General features: G+C 40.0%; 1 protein-coding gene across 6 annotated transcripts in view; it reads left to right on the top strand.

The window, feature by feature from the left end:
• LOC134345318 (coiled-coil domain-containing protein 150-like) overlaps positions 1–22,214 on the top strand; it is a 153,773-nt gene that overhangs the window by 63,507 nt on the left and 68,052 nt on the right. For all 6 annotated transcript variants that reach the window (XR_010017655.1, XM_063045791.1, XM_063045792.1 and 3 more), the window contains exons 14-16: positions 460–567; positions 8,595–8,723; positions 9,488–9,657. Coding sequence is in view for 5 of the 6 variants with exons in the window: in XM_063045791.1 (XP_062901861.1) it covers positions 460–567; positions 8,595–8,723; positions 9,488–9,657 (407 nt within the window). In the remaining variant the exon portion in view is untranslated. The remainder of the gene's footprint in view (positions 1–459; positions 568–8,594; positions 8,724–9,487; positions 9,658–22,214) is intronic.

The raw sequence follows: 22,214 nt of genomic DNA, 5'->3' as shown, positions 1-22,214 counted from the left end.
ACAAATACATGATTTGGCACTAAAAATCTCAACTAGCTCTTATCATTTTCTGTGTAACAGCTGCATCTTTTAATAGTTTGGTATCTACTGATACACTGAAAGCTATGCGATTAATTAATTCTCTTCTTAGAATTTAGAGTTCCAGACTGTGAATGATATGTGAAATATTAAGAATATATTCAACTTATAGTGATAGCCAGGAAAGGAGTGAAATTACATTAATGGAGAAGTGTATCTCAATGTAATGTCTTCTGTCCTTTATTGTATATTAAATGTAATTTTTTTTTACAAAGGCAGTAAACTTTCTAAAATCGATTTGTTCATGATTTTTCATAGTCCTGTAGCATTTTAATAGACTTCCTCGAATTACAGTTTCATGGAGCATTTTTGTGAATGATATTTCAAATTTATGGAACTAGACCATTGTCACAGACTTCTGTCTTTTGTCACTGTTTGTAGTCCAGAGTGCAGCAATTACAAGAAGAACTGCAACACAGATCTGATGTAAGCTTTGAAAATGTCCAGTTACAGAAAGTTAACACATTGCTTGAGACTAAATATTCTCAGGTGAGGCACCATCGAATAGTTGTGAAGCAACAAAACAATGAACAATTTTTATTGTTTAACATTAAAATGTAATTTATATGTACATTCTCCTCACGTTTTAGTAAATGAGTGAACTACTGTATGTCTTAGAGTTCAACCTCTGATCATCCATGTGCCATCTGCATCTTGGGTTCAGATAATCTCATTAGGTTCAGATAATCTTCATTCTAGAATGTTGTCATAGGTTGAACAGTTCCCTGCTAGTTCTGAAGAGCTGATCACCTTTACTCCTTCAGGAAGTTTATTGGAGGTGAGCTATAGTGCTGTGGTGAGAAAGATTATAAAAAGTTTTGGGGCAATGACTTGGCCTTGTTTGAAACCATTCTTCCCTTATTATTTATTCTGTTGTAGACCACCAGTATAGGTGTAATATGGAAGTGAATTTCTGAGCATAGGGAAATTTGAGAGGGTGTTTAGTAATCCTTCCCATATGATAGAGATAAGAATTTAACAATGTTGAAGGAAGCCATGTCTAGATTTTCTTGGACTAGTAGTGTAGCAATGATCTTGTCCACTGTCCTTCCAGGTAAATAAGTTAATGACGTTTTCTGTGGCAAGTGGCAGGATGACACCTCTGTTTACCGTGGCTGAATTTGTTTCCAGTCTTAAAGATAATTAAGATTACAGATCTCTTGATGTCTGAGATCTTTGGTGTGTCATATCTTCCCAAATGTACACAATGAAATTGTAGATTTGTGACAGAAACTTTTCATTGCTGAGTTTTGCGATTTGAGTTGAGACATAGCCTTCTCAATTTCTTGTTGGTCAGGAGCAGGTTATAAGAGTGAGTGAGTTATATTGCATAGAAACAAGCCTTTAAATTCAACTGGTCCATGTTAACCAAGCTGCCTATTCAAGCATATCTCATTTGCCCATGTTTGCACAAAACCTTCAAAACCTTTCCTGTCCATGTACCTGTCTGGCTATCTTTTTAAAATTGTTACTGTTCCTGCCTTTACCACATCCTCTGGCAGCTCATTCCACATACTTACCATCCTCTATATAAAAAATAAAGTTGCCCTTAAGTTCCTGCTAAATCCTTCTCCTCTCACCTTAAGTTTATACCGCCTATGTTACTCTGCCCTATTGATGCCCAACCGAGTGAAAAAACTTTGAGTGCATTCACCCTGTCTATGTCCCTTAGTATTTTATGCACCTCTGTAGGATCACTTCTTAGTCTTCTATGCTCCAAAGAAAGAAGTCCTAATCTGTCCAACTTCTCCCTATAACTCAGTCCCTTGAATCCTGGCAAATAGTTTCTATACCTTGCAGTTTAATAACAGATTTCCTGCTGCATGATTACCAAAACTTAATGCTATAGTCCAATTGCGGCTTCAGCAGCATCTTGTACAACTGCACTATAACTTCTTAACTACTTTGCCATTTGTCTAGAATGGACCCCAAGACCCAACCATTCACTGTGAAATTGCTACTTTAATTTGGTTTTCCAAATTACAACACCTTGCACTTATCTAAATTAAATCCAATTTGCCATTCCTTGGCCCACTTACTCAGCTGATCAAGATCTCCTTGCAATTTTTGACAACCTTCTTCACCGTTGGTCATACCAACTACTTTTATGTCTTCAGCAAGTATACATTTAACAATTTACATTCTCATCCAAGTTGTTCATATACTGTAGATGACAAGCAACAATAGTCTTAGCATCAATTGCTGAGGAGGCGCAACACTAGTCATGGGATAGTAGTCCAAGAAACAGACTTTCACTTTCACTTTTAGCTTTCTACCATCAAGCAGTTTGTGTTTCTAATTAGCTAGCTGTCTGTGGATTTCATGTATTCCAACTTTGCAGAGCAACCTACAATGTGGGACCTATCAACAGTTTTACAGATGTCCATATGAACCATGTCTACTGCCCTGCTCTCATCAAAAAACTGAATCAAGTTTGTAAGCCATAATCTTCCATGCGCAAAACCATGGTGACTGCCCCTTATCAGCCCCTGCCTTTCCAGATACATGTACTTCTTATCCCTCAAATATCCTCTCCAGTAACTTACCTAACCAATATGTTCCCAGCTTTTTCTTTGTTGCCTTTCTTAAATAAAGACGTAACATTTGCTACCCTCCAGTCTACTAGCATCTCATCTGTGGCTAATGATGATGCAAATATCTCAGCCAGGGCTGTCGCAATTTTTTCTCTCGCTTCCCAGAGTGTTCTTGAATATACCAGATCAGGCTCTGCAGATGTGTCTACCTTCATACATTTTAACCCTTACATACTGTTCCAGGTCAAATTTGACCCGTTTTGACATTTGACAGCAGTAAAAACATCCTAAATGCCACTCATTTAGCCGAAATTTGATGACTTTTCCTAAGGTGATCCAAAGTGCGCAAAAATGAAAATATTAAAAAATTTTATACTTTTGTACAGGTGCTACAAATTTTTGTACATTGAGACTGTTCCGGGTCAAATTTGACCCGTACCATACTGTGAAGGTATAGAATATGAACAATATGTAAGGGTTAAGATGTCCAGCACCTCCTCTGCCGTAATGTAGACAATATCCAAAACCTCTTCATTAACTTTCCCAAGTCCAAAGTCGTCAGATCATTCTCCATGATGAAAACAGAGTTCAAATATTCATTGGGGACCTTGCCTTTCTCCTGAGACTTCACATATAGATGATAACTTTGATTTTTGAGGGGTTCTATTCTCTCTCTATGTATTCATTTTTCCGCATAATATACTTCTAAAATCTTTTCATATGTTCCTTAATCTTCTGTGCCAAAGCTATCCAATGACCCCTTTTGCCCTCCTGATTTCCTTCTTGAGTATACTCCTACATCCTGTGTACTCCTACATCCTGTATACTCCTCTAGGGATTCTCTTGATCATAGATGTCTATATCTGATCCATATCTCCTGTTTCTTGGCCACTGATGCAGGTTGTTTTACCATCTAAGGTTCTCTACTCCTGTCAGCCGTGCCTTTCATTCCAGGAGGAACATGCAGACCTTGGGATTTTGCTGTCTCATTTTTAAAAGCCTTCCACTTCCTTTGCCCTCAAGCAACCTACTCCAATCAACATTTGCAAGTTCCTGCCTCATACCATCAAAATTTGCCTTACCCAACCAAGAACTAAATCTGTAGAACAGATCTGTTGTTTTCCACAACAGTATTTAAGCTAGTAGAACTATGGGTCATTTGCCCCAAAATACTTCCCCACTGTCACCTCAGTCACTTACTCTGCCATATTACCCAAGAGTAAACGCAAGAGATTCTACAGATGCTGGAATTCCAGAGCAACACACAAAATGTTTAGGAACTCCTCCAGCATTTTGTGTGCATTGCGCAAGAGCAAATTGAGCTTTGCCCTCTCCTGTAAGTAGGTGTATATATAAAACCAAAGGAAACTTTCCAAAACAGACTTAAATTCCAATCCATCTAAGCCCTTAACTGAATGGCTGTCCCAGTCCATGTTAGGAAAGTTAAAATTATCGACTGTGACAACCCTATTATTTTTGTATTCTCCACAATCCCACCATGTATTTGTTCTAATTTCGATAACTATTTGAGGATCTACAGTGCAATCGCAACAACGTGATTATCCCCTTCTTATTTCTCAGCTACATGTGCGAGCCCTCACTGGATTATCCTTCTTACTACTGCTGTGATGTTTCCCTTGATCAAAAATGCAGCTCTCCTTTGTTTCCTTCACCTAAACCGGCCTAAAACACCTGAATCCTGGAATATTAAGCTGCCAGACTTGTTGAGCCTCGTGCATGCTCTCCATTCACTTTCTATTTTTTAAGTCACTGTCGTTAGAGGCCATATTTCTCGCAGATGCAGGTGAAGAAACTGAGAAAAGGGAATGTCATTTTTTCTGGAGATAAGTTGGGGAGAGGTGTAGGCGAGATAACTGTGGGAATCAGTTTCTTCGTGTCTGCGCATCTGTTCCTAGGACACGACTTTCCATTCCAGTACATCGGTGATGTCATCCTTATTTAAAGAACAGGGTTTCCCTCCCTCTACTATTAATGATGCCCTCAACCACATCTCTTCCATTTCTGCACTAACCCCATCTTCCTGCCGCCTTAATAGTGGAAGAGTCCCTCTTGTCCCTACCTACCACCCCACCAGTCTCTGCATCCAACATATTATCCTCTCCAAATTCCATATCCGACTACTAAACATATCTTTTCCCTCCCCCTCCCACTCTGCTTTCTGCAGGGATTGCTCCCTTAGCTATTCCATTGACCACTCGTCCTTCCCCACTTATCTCTCTCCAGGCACTTATCACTGTAAGTAGCCTAAGTGCAACACCTGCACATACACCTCCGATTTAGCAAGATCAAGATCAACAACACCCTGGCAAAGCTACTGACCCAGCTGGAGACCACCGCACCAGAACTGCTTCTTAAACTCCGGACTGCACCTGGACCTGACCAACGAGGCTGGAGACCCGCGGTCTGCTACCGTACCGGAGCGCTTGGAGACACGGCCCATTCTGACCAGCACCTCTCTGGAGCAGACAACCACACAAAAGTGACAGCGGAGACCTCAAGGTGCCCCAGACGCTTCCCCGGAGTGACCACCGTAAAGCCCCATTGGTGGCCATCCACAGCTGCCAGAAGTGAGGCCTCCGCCGCCGACCTCGGAAATCAAGCCCGAGGCCCAGCTGGAGCGGAGGCCTCTGCATCCGTGACTCAGCTTAAGAACTTGCTTCAGCAAGGAGCCCGGCCATCCAGGATTAAGTGTCGGCTTCAGGGCCCGACCCAATCGACAGCCTGGGCCCCTGGCAGCTGGAAGTGGCAGCGGAGCCTCCCTTGTTACTCGGCCCGACCTGGAGCATCCGACGACGTGACCAGCCGATCGATTCCCGCAGGACGCGTCCACCAACCGCAAAAAGCTGACAGCAACACACTGCATCGATGGAAACCTGGAAAGATGCACTACTTACCGAACAAGTGTGAGAAAAGAGCTGCGCTGCTGGTCAGATTGAAGCTGAGGGGCTTCGGGGTCCCTATGCCCACCATCCTGCTAGCTAATATGCAAGCCATAGAGAACAAGGTGGATGATATTAAAGGAAGACTCACCTACTGCAGGGAGATGCAGAACTGCTGTGTATTCTGTTTCACCGAGACCTGGCTCTTCCCTGCCACCCCCGACTGTGCCATTCGACCAGAGGGATTTTCGATCCATCCGATGGACCGCACGGCGTCTTCGGGCAAGACGAGGGGAGGTGGTGTCTGCCTTCTGATCAACACTGCGAGGTGCTCGGACACAGTGGCACTGACAAGCTCCTGCAACCCGGACCTGGAACACCTGTCGGTGAAGTGTCGCCCCTACTATCTGCCACAGGAATTCACCTCGGTCATACTGACAGCGGTTTACATTCCCCCCCCCCCCCCCAAGCGGACGTGGAGTGTGCTCTGAACATACTGTATGCCAACATCAGTGAACTTGAGACCAGGTATCCGGAGGCTTTGCTCATTACAGCCCCACTAGAGGCCCGAATATACTTGACCACTGCTACACAGCAGTCAAGGATGCCTACTGTTCCGTCCCACGATCTCACTTCCGAAATCGGACCATCAGGCCGTACTGCTCCTCCCGGCTTACAAACAGAAACTGAAGTGGAAGGTCACAGTGTCAAAAGTAGTGTCGTGTTGGACGGAGGAAACGGATGAGGTCCTCCGTGACTGCTTTGAATCGGTGGACTGGTTAATATTCAAGGACTTGGCAGCTAACCTCAATGAGTATACCTCAGCTGTCACGGACTTTATTTGGAAATGCACAGAGGACTGTGTGTCTCGCAAGACGATCCAGGTATTCCCTAACCGGAAACCTTGGATGAATTATGAGGTCAAGTCCCTTTTAAAGGCTAGAGCTGCGGCCTTTAGGTCCGGGGATACCAGTTGCTACACGGAATCCAGGCGTGAACTCTGGAAAGCCATTAAGGGCGCCAAGAGGCAATATCGAGCCAAGTTGGAAGCCCAGGCTAACCAGAGGGATGCCAGTAGGCTATGGCAGGGTCTAAATGAGATCACTGGGCGCAAAGAAAAGGCTGGAGAATATCAATAACTGTGGCACTTCTCTTCCTGATGAACTTAACGTATTCTACGCAAGTGGTATTCTACGGTGGTGCTCAAGTGGAACAGGACAAAAGCTTCAAGTTCCTCGGGGTCAATATCACAAATGACCTGACTTGGTCCAACCAAGCAGAGTTCACTGCCAAGAAGGCCTACCAGCACCTTTACTTCCTGAGGAAACTAAAGAAATTTGGCCTGTCCCCTAAAACCCTCACTAATTTTTATAGATGCACCGTAGAAAGCATTCTTCTAGGGTGTATCACAAGCTGGTATGGAAGTTGTCCTGTCCAAGACCGAAAGAAGCTGCAGAAGATCGTGAACACGGTGCAGCACATCACACAAACCAATCTTCCGTCTGTGGACTCACTTTACACTGCATGCTGTCAGAGCAGTGCTGCCAGGATAATCAAGGACATGACCCACCCAGCCAACACACTTTTCGTCCCTCTTCCCTCCAGGAGAAGGCTCAGGAGCTTGAAGACTCGTACGGCCAGATTTGGGAACAGCTTCTTTCCAAGTACGATAAAACTGCTGAACGGATCCTGACCTGGATCTGGGCCGTACCCTCCAAATATCCGGACCTGCCTCTCGGTTTTTTTGCACTACCTTACTTTCCATTTTTCTTTTTTCTAATGTACTAATTTTTACTATTTTTAATATTTACTATTTCTAATCAAGGGAGTGGGAAGCGCAGAATCAAATATCGTTGAGATGATTGTACATTCTAGTACCAATTGTTTGGCGACAATAAAGTATAAAGTACACCTCCTTCCTCACCTCCATTCAGGGCACCGAACAGTCTTTCCAGGTGAGGCAACACTTCACCTGTGAATCTGCTGTCGTCTATTGTGTCCGGTCCTCTCGATATGGCCTCCTCGACATTCGTGAGACACGTCATAAATTGAGGGACCGCTTTGTCAAGCACCTCTGCACCATCTGCCACAAGTGAGACTTACCAGTGGCCAAACATTTTAATTCTGATTCCATTCATGGCCTCCTCTTGTGCCAAGAGAAGGCCACCCTTAGGGTGGAGGATCTACACCTTATATCTGTCTGGGTACCCTCTAACCTGATGCCATGAACATTGATTTCTCCTTCTGGTAAAGAAATTCCCCACTTCCTCTATTCCCCACTCTGATCTTTTACTTTTTTTCACCTGCCTATGGGTCCTCTCCTCCTTCCCTTTCTTCCATGGTCCACTCTCCTTTCCAATCAGATTCTTCCTTCTCCAGTCCATGACCTTTTCCACACACCTGCCACTTCCAGATAACCTGTTTCCCCTCACTCACTTTTTAATTCTGGCATCTTTCCCCTTCCTTCTCAGTCTTAAAGAAGGGTGTTGGCCTGAAACGTTAACTGTTTATTCTTTTCCATAGATGTTGCCTTGCCTGCTGAGTTCTTCCAGCATTTTGTGGGTGTTTCTTTGGATTTCCAGCATCTGTAGACTTTTTTGTGTTTATGATTAACTGTTACTGCTTTCTTCCTTAGAGCCCAATGACAATTTTATTAAAAACTTTAACTTCATTCTTCAGGAACTATTCTCAAGCTCTCTGCTGGGCTTCCATCTGCAGGAATATCACTAATTCTGAGAGTGCATCTACTCCCTGGCACTACTATTTTTTTTATTGCTGAGACACTTACTGCAGCACTGTTTTGTTGCTCCCTGCCAAAATAATTGGGCCCCTCTTTAAACAGCTGTAGTATTTTAATTGTTGAGGAGTGATTGTACTTTATGCTTCCTCAGTGGAAATAAATCAATTAAGACTGGCTTCTCCACTACAGTTCTACCCTATATAACTAAATTTTGTTGGAAAATGCATTAGGTTAGCAGCCAGAACAGACTAAATATGACTCACTCTATGAACCCAGCCTCGTGTTAATATTGTCATGTCTGCATTTTGAATGTTCTTATTCTTTAACTTCTGTTCTGACTAGGTACATGTGCTTTTGGAGCAAAAGGAGAAAGACTTTGCCTTGATCATGAAATCTCGTGATGAAGCACTTTGTGAAACACAAAAGCTGAAAAAACATATAGAGATGATGGAAGAAAAAGAAGCAGAGGAGGTGAAAACAACAGAAAAATGGTTATCACCTTTGCTGAGTATCAACTTTTTAATTATTACCTGTTAATTACCTGGTCTTGTGGTTTTGTTTCATCCGGTGTTTTAGTAGTTTATAAGAAGTTTTGCTATTAGTCAAGATGGAACCTCGGGACATTTTGTGAATGGACAAATGCTAATTCTAGAAATCTCAAAACTAGAGCAAGGTACAGCACTTGTTTTCAAAGCATGCACAAAGGAAAATGGGTATGTGGTTTCAATAGTCATAAACCAAGTGATTATGGTAATGTTTTGGATGATTCTCAATTATATCACCCAAAATTAGCTCACAGCTGCTTCTCTGGCTTCAGCTTCTGAACCTATAATATTTTGTGATTTCTGAAACCCACTCAAGATGTTACTGAAGAAATCGAACAACATATGGTAATTTGAAAATTCTAATTATTGTTGTTTGTACTAGTGTATTTCAAATTTGCTTGAGAAGAAATGTTTGTATGGTTGATAAATTATTGTTATCAATTTTCTGTAATTAACTTATTAATTGCCATCTCTCTGGTTTGTGATCAAGAAACAAGGTGCAAGACACAGTGAATACAAAACCATTAGCATGAGTTTCGAATTGATGTAAATGTTAAGATTGTCACTTGAATTTTGAATTATCTGGGATAATTGTCCAAATCTGGACCACCAAGGGCTACTTAGTTCAATAGTTTTAAGTAATTTACAACTGAAAACCAGAATTGAATGTGAATTCCATTTATTTTTCAGATTGTTAATCTTCAACCATATTTATCAGACTCTAAACAAGATAACAGTCAAATGGCTGCAACTCTTGAGAATGTGTTAATGTCACACAGGCAACTCCAGCAAACAATCAAGAAGCTAAAAGCGGTACTTGGACAAAGAATCATGGAAGTATATACCTTGCAACAGGACAAGTAAGGAGGATGTCATTTTCAGAATGTTTATTTTTCCGTTGTGATAAGTTAAGCAGCAAAATAACTATCCACCATAAGTAAATTTTCTTATGTCATGAATATCACAATTTAAAAACATGTATAAAGTATTGCTGTCAGTTTTTGTTAAGGGATGCAATTAATATCATAAATTAACATATTTATAGCCATCATTCCGAGTGGTAGACCAACAGGTATTGTATACATTTACCACAGATTGCTAGGAGTGTGGACCTCTTGGAGTTTTAGGGAATGAGAAAATGCCCATCAGTGACAGTCTAGGTTCTTTATGTGAACCCAAATTTCTCAAAGAATTTCAAGGACTCATTCTTCCTGACTACAGCTGTATTCTGTACAGAATTCCTCAGTGATTTCACAGATACGTATCTTTTATCCTCAGACAATATGTGACACCTACGACATTTTAGTTTCAGTTCAGTATCTAAAAATGCAAACACAAGGAATTCTGCAGATGCTGAAAATTCAAGCAACACACGTCAAAGTTGCTGGTCTCGGCCCGAAACGTCGACTGTACCTCTTCCTAGAGATGCTGCCTGGCCTGCTGCATTCACCAGCAACTTTGATGTGTGTTGCTTCAGTTCAGTATGTTAGGTTGTCTCTTGACGAGGAATTTTCTCTTCTTTCTTGGCTGCTCAGCCAATCTGTACTCCAAGAGATCATCAAGAGCTGATATACAATCTTACCATTCTGAGAGTGTAGCTCAACTTTGCTAGTTGAGACAGCAAAGGCAACAATGATATAAAAACTGTAGTAATAGCAGAAGGGAGGCAAAGATAATGGCAGATGGATTCAAAAGGAAGTCCTTTCTGGATATGGTATCTGGGTACATATACCTTCAGACCATACAATTATATAGATTTGAAATTTGAAGTAACAACTTGCCATGACATCACACCATTGGCATTGATAATCAGAATCAGAATCAGGTTGAGCATCATTGACATATGTCAGTGATGTTAAATCTGATGATTGCTGCCTTTTTGAGGCTTCGCCTTTTGAAGATGTCCTCAGTGCTGGGGAGGCTACTGCCCATGATGGAGCTGGCTGAGTTTGCAACCAATCCTATACAGTGGCCCCTGCATATCAAGCAGTGATGCAACCATTAGAATACTCTCCACAAAAAAATCCACAAAAGTGGATATTTGCTGGAGTCTGTGGTGACATACTAAACATCGGACTTGGAGCCAATCTGAAGTGATAGGCTTATTCAGAAAGTTAGAAGGCATGGGATCCAGGGAAGTTTGGCCAGGTGGATTCAGAATTGGCTTGCCTGCAGAAGGCAGAGGGTGGTGGTGGAGGGAGTACATTCAGATTGGAGGATTGTGAGTAGTGGTGTCCCACAAGGATCTGTTCTAGGACCTCTACTTTTCGTGATTTTTATTAACGACCTGGATGTGGGGGTAGAAGGGTGGGTTGGCAAGTTTGCAGGTGACAGAAAGGTTGGTGGTGTTGTAGATAGTGTAGAGGATTGTCAAAGATTGCAGAGAGACATTGATAGGATGCAGAAGTGGGCTGAGAAGTGGCAGATGGAGTTCAACCCAGAGAAGTGTGAGGTGGTACACTTTGGAAGGACAAACTCCAAGGCAGAGTACAAAGTAAATGGCAGGATACTTGGTAGTGTGGAGGAGCAGAGGGATCTCGGGGTACATGTCCACAGATCCCTCAAAGTTGCCTCACAGGTGGATAGGGTAGTTAAGAAAGCTTATGGGGTGTTAGCTTTCATAAGTCGAGGAATAGAGTTTAAGAATCGCGATGTAATGATGCAGCTCTATAAAACTCTAGTTAGGCCACACTTGGAGTACTGTGTCCAGTTCTGGTCACCTCACTATAGGAAGGATGTGGAAGCATTGGAAAGGTACAGAGGAGACTTACCAGGATGCTGCCTGGTTTAGAAAGTATGCATTATGATCAGAGATTAAGGGAGCTAGGGCTTTACTCTTTGGAGAGAAGGAGGATGAGAGGAGACATGATAGAGGTGTACAAGATAATAAGAGGAATAGATAGAGTGGATAGCCAGCGCCTCTTCCCCAGGGCACCACTGCTCAATACAAGAGGACATGGCTTTAAGGTAAGGGGTGGGAAGTTGAAGGGGGATATTAGAGGAAGGTTTTTTACTCAGAGAGTGGTTGGTGCGTGGAATGCACTGCCTGAGTCAGTGGTGGAGGCAGATACACTAGTGAAGTTTAAGAGACTACTGGACAGGTATATGGAGGAATTTAAGTTGGGGGCTTATCTGGGAGGCAGGCTTTGAGGGTCGGCACAACATTGTGGGCCAAAGGGCTTGTACTGTGCTGTACTATTCTATGTTCTATGTTCTATGCAGAATCAAGATAGCTGGGACTGGGTCTGAGAGCGAGGAACAAGCCGATGTTTGAGTGATTTCAGTGCCAGATTGGAAAGGTCAGATACAGGCTGAATCAAGGCGGCAGGTCCCTGACCAGAAAACGTATCAAAAGTCAAGGTGTCAGGGCTGGTGGAGAGGAGTGGGCCAGTGTTCAGCTTGCTGCTCAGCAAGGTTTACTCATCTCTGCATTGAATTGAGGCTGCAGCCTTCAACCTACTGGTTCCTGGATCAGCTGTGTACTGTACTCACTTTCGTGAACTTCAGTTCTGAATGTTATTTGCTTACTTTTCATGTTTGCACTATTTCTTTTTTTGCCTGAATATTGGGTAATTAACTGTCTTTTTAAAATGGTTTCTCTTGGGTTCCTTTGTTTTGTGGCTGCCTGTAAGGCGATAAATCTCAAGGTTGCATATACTATATGTAACCCTGATGTTCGACCAGCATACTTTTGTCTAGGGTAAGACAGCCTCTGGCCCAGCCAAACTGAGAAATCCCGTTTGTGTGGCTGCTGCATGATGTGTTGCCCGGTTACAAATCCCAACCGCAAAATATCAGACAGTACACCATATGCAATTAAAGGATTGAACCTTATAAATCTTAATCTGACTATAGGGTTAGTAAAGAAAATAAAATGAAAAAGGGCCCATTTTAACGAAACAGTCTAAAGTGCAGTTGGAGCTCATGAAATCGTCCATTCGACCTCAATCAACCTCCTCCGAGCGTCGCTAATCATCAGACCCTCGCTCCGAGTCAACTCCGTCTGGTGGTCTACCTACTCTTTCCTTTCTTTCTTTTCCAATATTTTTATTAATTTCTTACATAAAGGAATACAGAGTACAGTAGAATATATAATATATTGATTATAATATAATGAAATCACAGATAAGGTGTAATTACCCCATATCCATATAAAATTAAATTTAAACATAATATTGAAAAGAGATAATTATATTATTACAAAAAAAATCTAAACCCACTACCAGAAAAAACAGCTGTTAAGTTAAAAAAAAACGAAAAGGAAAAGATCCTTAACATGTAGTAGAACATATTATTTGTCAACATTTGTGCTTAATAGCAAATCAAAGATTATGAAAATAATTCAAAGAAGGTCTCCACAATTTTAAAAAATCTTGTCTAGGTTCAGAAATTGAACAGCAAATCTTCTCTAAATTTAAGCAAGAAATAACATCGTGTAACCGATGAGTATGAGTAGGCGGAGTGGCAGCCTTCCACTTAAGCAACAATGCCCTCCCGGCTATAAGAGACATAAAGGCCAAACTATGCCGACCTTGTTTCTCCAAAATAGTATCATTTCCTTCAGCAATACCAAATAAGGCTGTCAAAGGATTAGGTTTAAAATTACTTTAACAAGCACCGAAAAAGTTTGTAATACTTCCTTCCAATATTTTTCAAGACTTGGACAAGTCCAAAACATATGGATTAATGAAGCTTCACCAATATTACATCTATCACAAAAGGAAGATATATCCGAATAAAAACAAGACAGCTTATCTTTAGACATATGGGCTCTATGAACCACTTTAAATTGTAGAAGGGAATGACGGGCACATAACGAAGAACGCCGGAGGATTGGAGAGTGGCTCATGTTGTTCCGTTGTTTAAAAAAGGATCAAAATGTAATCCCGGAAATTATAGGCCGGTGAGTTTAACGTCAGTAGTAGGTAAGTTATTGGAGGGAGTACTAAGAGACAGAATCTACAAGCATTTGGATAGACAGGGGCTTATTAGGGAGAGTCAACATGGCTTTGTGCGTGGTAGGTCATGTTTGACCAATCTGTTGGAGTTTTTCGAGGAGGTTACCAGGAAAGTGGATGAAGGGAAGGCAGTGGATATTGTCTACATGGACTTCAGTAAGGCCTTTGACAAGGTCCCGCATGGGAGGTTAGTTGGGAAAATTCAGTCACTAGGTATACATGGAGAGGTGGTAAATTGGATTGGACATTGGCTCGATGGAAGAACCCAGAGAGTGGTGGTAGAAAATTGCTTCTCTGAGTGGAGGCCTGTGACTAGTGGTGTGCAACAGGGATCAGTGCTGGGTCCATTGTTATTTGTCATCTATATCAATGATCTGGATGATAATGTGGTAAATTGGATCAGCAAGTTTGCTGATGATACAAAGATTGGAGGTGTGGTAGACAGTGAGGAAGGTTTTCAGAGCTCGCAGAGGGACTTGGACCAGCTGGAAAAATGGGCTAAAAAATGGCAGATGGAGTTTAATACTGACAAGTGTGAGGTATTGCATGTTGGAAGGACAAACCAAGGTAGAACATACAGGGTTAATGGTAAGGCACTGAGGAGTGCAATGGAACAAAGGGATCTGGGAATACAGATACAAAATTCCCTAAAAGTGTCATCACAGGTAGATAGGGTCGTAAAGAGAGCTTTTGGTACATTGGCCTTTATTAATCGAAGTATTGAATATAAGAGCTGGAATGTTATGATGAGGTTGTATAAGACATTGGTGAGGCCGAATCTGGAGTATTGTGTTCAGTTTTGGTCAGCAAATTACAGGAAGGATATAAATAAGGTTGAAAGAGTGCAGAGAATGTTTACAAGGATGTTGCCGGGACTAGAGAAACTCAGTTACAGAGAAAGGTTGAATAGGTTTGGACTTTATTCCCTGGACCATAGAAGAATGAGGGAGATTTGATAGAGGTATATAAAATTATGATGGGTATAGATAGAGTGAATGCAAGCAGGCTTTTTCCACTCAGGCAAGGGGAGAAAAAAAAACCAGAGGACATAGGTTAAGGGTGAGGGGGGAAAAGTTTAAAGGGAACATTAGGGGGGGCTTCTTCACACAGAGAGTGGTGGGAGTATGGAATGAGCTGCCAGACGAGGTGGTAAATGCGGGTTCTTTTTTAACATTTAAGAATAAATTGGACAGATACACGGATGGGAGGTGTATGGAGGGATATGGTCCGTGTGCAGGTCAGTGGGACTAGGCAGAAAATGGTTCGGCACAGCCAAGAAGGGCCAAAGGGCCTGTTTCTGTGCTGTAGTTTCTGTGGTTCTATGGTTCTATGGTAAGTATTAACCAATTTAAAAATTTCATTCCAAGTGTCCTCGGAAATTGAAATTTGTAATTTTTGTTCCCAAAGATTTTTAATTTTACCTAAAGGAATATTTCTCATTCCTGACAACATAGCATAAATATTAGAAATAGATGCATTTTGTAAAGTCTCTAATTTGTAAATATCGAAAAAAGTGAGTTCTCGGTGGGCTATACTTAACTGGCAGTTGTTCAAATGAAGAGACAAACATATCATAAGAACATTTAATACCCAATCTATTCCACTCTTTAAAAACTACATCAGACATAGACAGTTGAAAAAAAAGTTAGAAAAAATGGGACTGGAAAGTGAAAAACTCAGTAAACCAAAATATTTTCTAAATTGTACCCAAATCCTCAAAGTGTGTTTAACTACAAAATTATCAATTAAATTACTTAAAGATAAAGGAATTGAGGATCCGAGAAGAGAAATAATAGAGAATTTATTAACAGAATTAGCTTCTAAAGAAACCCAGATCGGACAGTCCTCTTGATTAATATCTTTATTAATATCATTATCTTGATTAATATCATTAACTCAAACGTAAGATTTCGTATATTGACTGCCCAGTAATAAAACCTGAAATTGGGTAAGGCTAAACCTCCCTTCTTTTTAGCTTTTTGAAGATGAACTTTATTTAATCGAGAAACTTTATTCTCCCATATATAAAAAGATATAATAGAATCCAAAGAATCAAAAAGGATTTAGGAATAAAAAACAGGTATGGCCTGAAATAAATATAAAAATTTAGGCAAAATATTCATTTTAATAGAATTAATTCGGCCAATCAACGATAGAGAGAGGGGTGACCAATTTGAAAGTGCCTTCTTAACATTATTCAGAAGCGTAAAAAAATTTTCCTTAATTAGAGATATATAATTCCTAGTAATTGTTACGCCCAAATAAGTAAATAGATTTCTTACAATTTTAAAAGGAAGATTAGTATTAACTAATACCAAATTATTCAAAGGAAAAAATTCACTCTTATGAAAGTTAAGTTTATATCCAGAAAACTGACTAAAGCAAGGAAGTAAAGAAAGTAGAGAAGGAAAGAAGACTCCACATTAGAAATGTAGAGCAAAGGTCATCAGCATAAAGCGAAACTTTATGGATAATACCCCTTTTTAAAGTACCAGTGATATCATTAGATTCCCGGAAAGTGGTAGCTAAAGGTTCTAAGGCCAAATAAAAAAGCAAAGGACTCAAGGGACAACTTTGTCTAGTTCCGTGATAAAGGTTGAATGGTTTAGAGTACTGAGAATTAGTAAGAACCTGAGCGGAAGGAAAAAAATAAAGTAATTTAATTCATTGAATAAAATCGAGCCCAAAGTTAAATTTTTCTAAAGTTTTAAATAAATAATTCCATTCAACCCGATCAAAGGCTTTCTCAGCATCTAAGGATATCACACATTCTGAAATCTCTTTAGAAGGGGAATAGATATCATTCAATAAACAACGAATATTAAAGTGGGAGTATCAATTTTTGATAAATTCAGTCCGATCATCGGAGATAATAGATGGCAAAATATTTTCAATCCTACAAGCCAAAAGTTCAGATAAAATTTTAGTATCAACATTAAGTAAGGAAATAGGTCTATAAGAAGAACATTCAATTGGGTTCTTATTCTTTTTAAGAATAAGCGAAATAGAGGCTTCATAAAAAGATTGTGGCAACTTACCTAATTTAAAAGAGTCGGAAAGGACAGAATAAAAGTGAGGTATAAGCAAAGAGGAACAAGCCTTGTAAAACTCTTCATAAAATCCATCAGGACCCGGAGCCTTCCTCGAGTGCAAATAATGAACAACCTCAGCAATTTCCTCATAGGAAATAGGTTGATCCAACAATTTTTGAATATCATCAGAAAGTGTAGAAATGTTTAATCGATCTAAAAAATTATTCATTAGAATGTTATTTTTAGGAGGATCAGAACTATAAAGTTTAGAGTATAATTCTCTAAAAGCATCATTTATTTCGAAATGATCAGATGTTTTATCACCATTAGATTTACAAATTTCTTAAGTTTGACGTTTAACTATAAAGGTCTTTAATTGGTTAGCTAATAGTTTACCCATTTTATCTCCATGAATATAAAACTGAACAATAGAATATTATCTTTTAAAAGTTGCATTTTAGTTGGATAAGTTAAGAGCAGATCATATTTAGTTTTAATTTCAACACTTCTTTTATATAAAACAGGATCTGGAGCCAAAGCATATTTTTGGTCTAATTGTTTCAACTGATTGGCTAATTCAATTCTCTCCTTATTAGCTTTTTTCCTAACATTAGCATAAAAGAAATAATTTGACCTCTAATATAAGCCTTAAAAGCATCCCATAAAATAAGACTAGAAGTCTCTTCTAGCGTATTCTCTTCAAAAAAGAGAATAATGTGTCTCTCCAAAAATGTTTTAAAATCTCTATCTGATAACAGAGTTGAATTAAAATGCCAGAATCTATTTATTTGGGAGATACCTGGAAGATTTAAAGATAAAAACACAGGAGCATGACCTGAAACAGCAATTTCTTTATATTCACAGGACTGAACTAATGGAATCAATTGGCTATCAACAAAAAAAATAATCAATCCTGGAATATGTATGATGAACATGAGAAAAAAATGAGTACTCTTTATCTGTTGGATGTAGAAAACGCCAAACATCAACAATATCACACTTCATTAGAAAAGATTGAATAAAGGAGGCAGATAGACTACAAGTCAATCGTTTAGAAGAAGAACGATCTAAAACAGGATCTAAACAACAGTTGAAGTCTCCTCCTAAAATCAAAGAATATAAACTTAAATCTGGTAAAAACAAAAACATTCATAAAAGCCTGGATCACCTATATTGGGGCATACAAATTAGCAAAAACTATTCATTTATTATCTAATTTCCCTGAGACTATAACAAAACACCTGTTGGTATCAGACAGCACATTATGTTGAATGAAAGAAACTGCATTGTCTATAAAAATCTAAACACTTCTTGCCTTAGCCTGAAAGGAGGAATGGAAAGATAAACCCTTCCACCATCTGAAAAAACGTAAATTATTACAGTTACGAACATGTGTTTCTTGTAAAAAAAAATAATTGAGACATTCAATTTCTTAATATAATTAAATATCTTATTATGTTTCACAGGATGGTTTACTCCTCTCACATTAAAACTAAGTAAATTAGAAATATGGTCCATTTTAAATATTGCTTAAAGGAGATGTTTGAATAAAAACTGCTGGAATATATATTAAATCCAAACAATGAGCTTTAAGAAAAAGTAACCAAGCAACAAATGAAGCTAAGAGAACCAAACAGCTGATAGAAAAAAAGAAAACCTCCCCCCAGCCCCCACCCAAAGAGAGAAGATTGACCAAAGGGCAGTCGACAACTAAACCTATCATCCCTCCCAAAACAATCTACTGGCTGAGCTTGTCGTGGTTTCTCATTTCTCACAAACGACAAGGAGACGCAGAAAACTCGCCAAGACGTTTTAAACTTTAATTTGCAAATCAAAGCTGAGACAATCAGAAAGCTAGTAGCTGACTGCCCATCGAGGCTTGTATACAACATTTTTTATAGCAATTTCCTATCTTAGCTACATTATCATATCCAGTCGGCCTGTGATTACATATCATCAATATATCCGCTCTCGACTTTCCACTATTGTTTTACGCCCCAATTTAATTATGTCCTAGTTTACGTTTTAGACCAGGTGTCCTCTCATCCCTAACCACAGTTATTTCTTAATTAGTCTTGTGTTGACATACTGCCACATATTTCATCACCTTACTCGCCACCGTTATCTTTCTACTTGAAGTCTCCTCCTAAAATCAAAGAATATAAACTTAAATCTGGTAAAAACAAAAACATTCATAAAAGCCTGGATCACCTATATTGGGGCATACAAATTAGCAAAAACTATTCATTTATTATCTAATTTCCCTGAGACTATAACAAGGCTTGTAACATTCTAGTTCTCTTCATGAATTAATAGTGATTAGGTCAAAAGTCATGGCTACATAGTGAATACCTTCTATTCAGCTAGCCATGGTTACATAGTAAATATAGAAAATACAATGTGTGCATTTGAGTAAATGCTAAAATACTGTTGAGTAAATACTGTAATACATAGAAAATACAATGTATGCGTTTACATTTTCCAATAAGCTCCAAAAAAAAAATTTCAAGGCAAACCTGCTCCCAACAAGACATAACAAAAAACAGAGCAAAATTAAACATATTAAGCAAAACCTCATAAAGAATTATAGTATAAAAATATTAGAAAGAAATAAAGTTCAAAACATATTAACTTAGAAAGTATTAACACAACGAAAACTTACTAATATTAAATCCTTAATTTTCTAAACAAGGAGATAAAAATACAAAAAAAATTAGATATGGAGGTATACCAAGAGTAAAAAAAAAACAATTGTTCATAAAAGAAAGTAGCGAGCAGTTGAACTGCTGATTTAAAAAAAGGATCCATCAGGCAGACGCAACATAAATTTGTGTAAAGAGTTATTGAACAGTTAAATTTCTGAAATCAATTCGGCACTCAAGAAATCCTGCACTTCTTTGGTCGAACGAAACCATCTGTTAGAGCCATTTTTCAAAATGATTCTAAGACGAGCGGGGTATCGAAGAGAGGGTTTAAAACCTTTATTATACGGCTCAGACATGACTTTTTAAAATTTGAAGCGCTCATTCAACACTTCAGGTGCAACATCTTCCACAATTCTGAACTTGTGGTCTTCATAATCAATCAAACCTTTCCAACGAGATTCACGAATTACAAGTTCCTTTGTTTGAAAGTCGTGAAGACAAACTATCGGTGAACGAGGGCGTTCTCCCAGAGGAGGTCTTGGTAAAGGCGACCTGTGAGCTCGGTCTATCTTAGGTGGAGATTTAAAAATATTCGGAAATAATTTAGCCAAAATGTTTGCAAAAAATTCTGAAGGCTGATTACCTTCCAATGACTCTTTAAAACCCAGAATACGTAGATTATTTCTTCTGTTTCTATTTTCTAAGTCGATAAGCTGTTTATCATAGATCTGTTCCAGGTTGTCAATCTTCGCGTCGACCATTGTCAGAGTGACTTTGTTCTCTTTTATCCATTTATTGTGTTCAATTAAAGTTCTCTACTTCTCTACTGGCAGTTGATGGAGTAGCAGCGCTTTTATAGGTGCTCCTACTCTTTATAATTTACTGCTTCCAACTTGTTGTGAAAACTTACTTTTAAACACAATATTGCTTTATGGTGAGTCGTGCTAAAGTTAATGAAAAAGAAGAGGACCCTCCTGTAACTTTGGAATCGATTATGGTAACACATCGGAAGCATAAAAATGAACTTTTGGAGGAGTTCCAGCAACTCAGTGCTGAATTTAAACAGATGGATGGAAAATTGGATTCTATTCAAAAAACATTAATTGAACATGACAAACGCGTCTTCTCTCTTCATCTCTCATTAACAAAAGACCGCAAAATCCCTGCTCCCAGACCCACAAGAAAGAACAACATGCCTCTCATTGGCTAGCATACATTCCAAAGCCGCCGTTATCTCTAGTCATAACCCAAACATTGCTGCTACAGAGAAACCGTTATCTTAGCAGTGAAACATTACGGAGAGGCTATTACATTAGCAGTGAAACCTTACAGGGCGTTAAACTTTCCCCTCTACCAAATTTAGTCATGTCCTCATGACGTTGAGATAATTCGCCAACTTTCTTCCTGCAAAACACTAAGTCCAACCCAGGTGCAAAAGGTAGTGACATAGCTCCCCAAAACAGTAGGGGTCACACTTGTGTTCCCTGGGTGCTACGTAGACCAGCCTATCCAGTGGTCTAATTCTCTGAGACCTCCGTACCCCCTCACCTAACTCTTCAGGTTCAGCTACTCCTCGGGAGACTTCCAGTCTACCTGGCGAGGCCTCCCTCAACCTATCACCCGTGCCCACCTGCAACTCGGACCCCTCTGTCCCGTGGCCAAGCCCCACTTCATCCCTTGCAGAGTCCTGCTGCAACCCAGGCTGTCCGCCCTACTTCACCTGACTCAGCGGGAGAAGGGCTGGAAGTCTCTTCCTCAGTCAGTGGTGAGTTAGCAAAAGGCAACATGTACCACCCATTCAAGTCCTCATTCTCTGAATCAGTATCCCTCTCAGGGGTGGGGACCAACCTAACCTCTCCTACTGCAGGCCCTGAAGCCGCCCCACATTTCCGCAGAGTCGTCTTACGAGGTCTGGGTCTACCTGCACCTCTTGTCCTGGGGCAGCAGGTGGTTCCGATGGAGAATCTTGATAGGCCCATTCCCATTCTCTGGTTTCACTCGAAAAACTGGTAGGTTTGGCATTTGACTCTCCATCACATGGGGCTTAGCCGCCCAGCGGTCCGCTGACTTATGTTTCCCAGGTAACCCCAAATTCCTGATGAGGACCTGTTCTCCCAGCAGGAGTTGGGAGACCCTCACCTTTTGATCATACCTCCTCTTACTTCCAGCTGCGACCCCAGTTAATTCATAAGCCCTTTTTGGCTCTCTTCTCATGTCAGACACCAACTCCAGATAAGTCTTCGGTTGTATGTCACCCTCGTCAGTCCCAAAACAAAAGGTCAATGGGCAACCTCGCCTTGTGCCCAAACACCAGATAATATGGCGAGTACTTTACTTTATACTTTATTGTCGCCAAACAATTGATACTAGAACGTACAATCATCACAGCGATATTTGATTCTGTGCTTCCTGCTCCCTGGATTACAAATATTAAATTTTAAAAATATTAAAAAAGTAAAAATTAGTAAATATTAAAAATTTAAATTATAAATCATAAATAGAAAATAGAAAAATGGAAAGTAAGGTAGTGCAAAAAAACCGAGAGGCAGGTCCGGATATTTGGAGGGTACAGCCCAGATCCGGGTCAGGATCCGTTCAGCAGGCAGTCTTATCACAGTTGGAAAGAAGCTGTTCCCAAATCTGGCCGTACAAGTCTTCAAGCTCCTGAGCCTTCTCCCGGAGGGAAGAGGGACAAAAAATGTGTTGGCTGGGTGGGTCGTGTCCTTGATTATCCTGGCAGCACACTCCGACAGTGTGCGGTGTAAAGTGAGTCCAAGGACGG

This window comes from Mobula hypostoma, chromosome 4 (assembly GCF_963921235.1).
Source record: "Mobula hypostoma chromosome 4, sMobHyp1.1, whole genome shotgun sequence".
In the NCBI taxonomy this organism is placed as follows: Eukaryota; Metazoa; Chordata; class Chondrichthyes; order Myliobatiformes; family Myliobatidae; genus Mobula; species Mobula hypostoma.
Note: the sequence above shows the minus strand (reverse complement) of the source record. Positions and strands in the feature narration are given on the sequence as shown.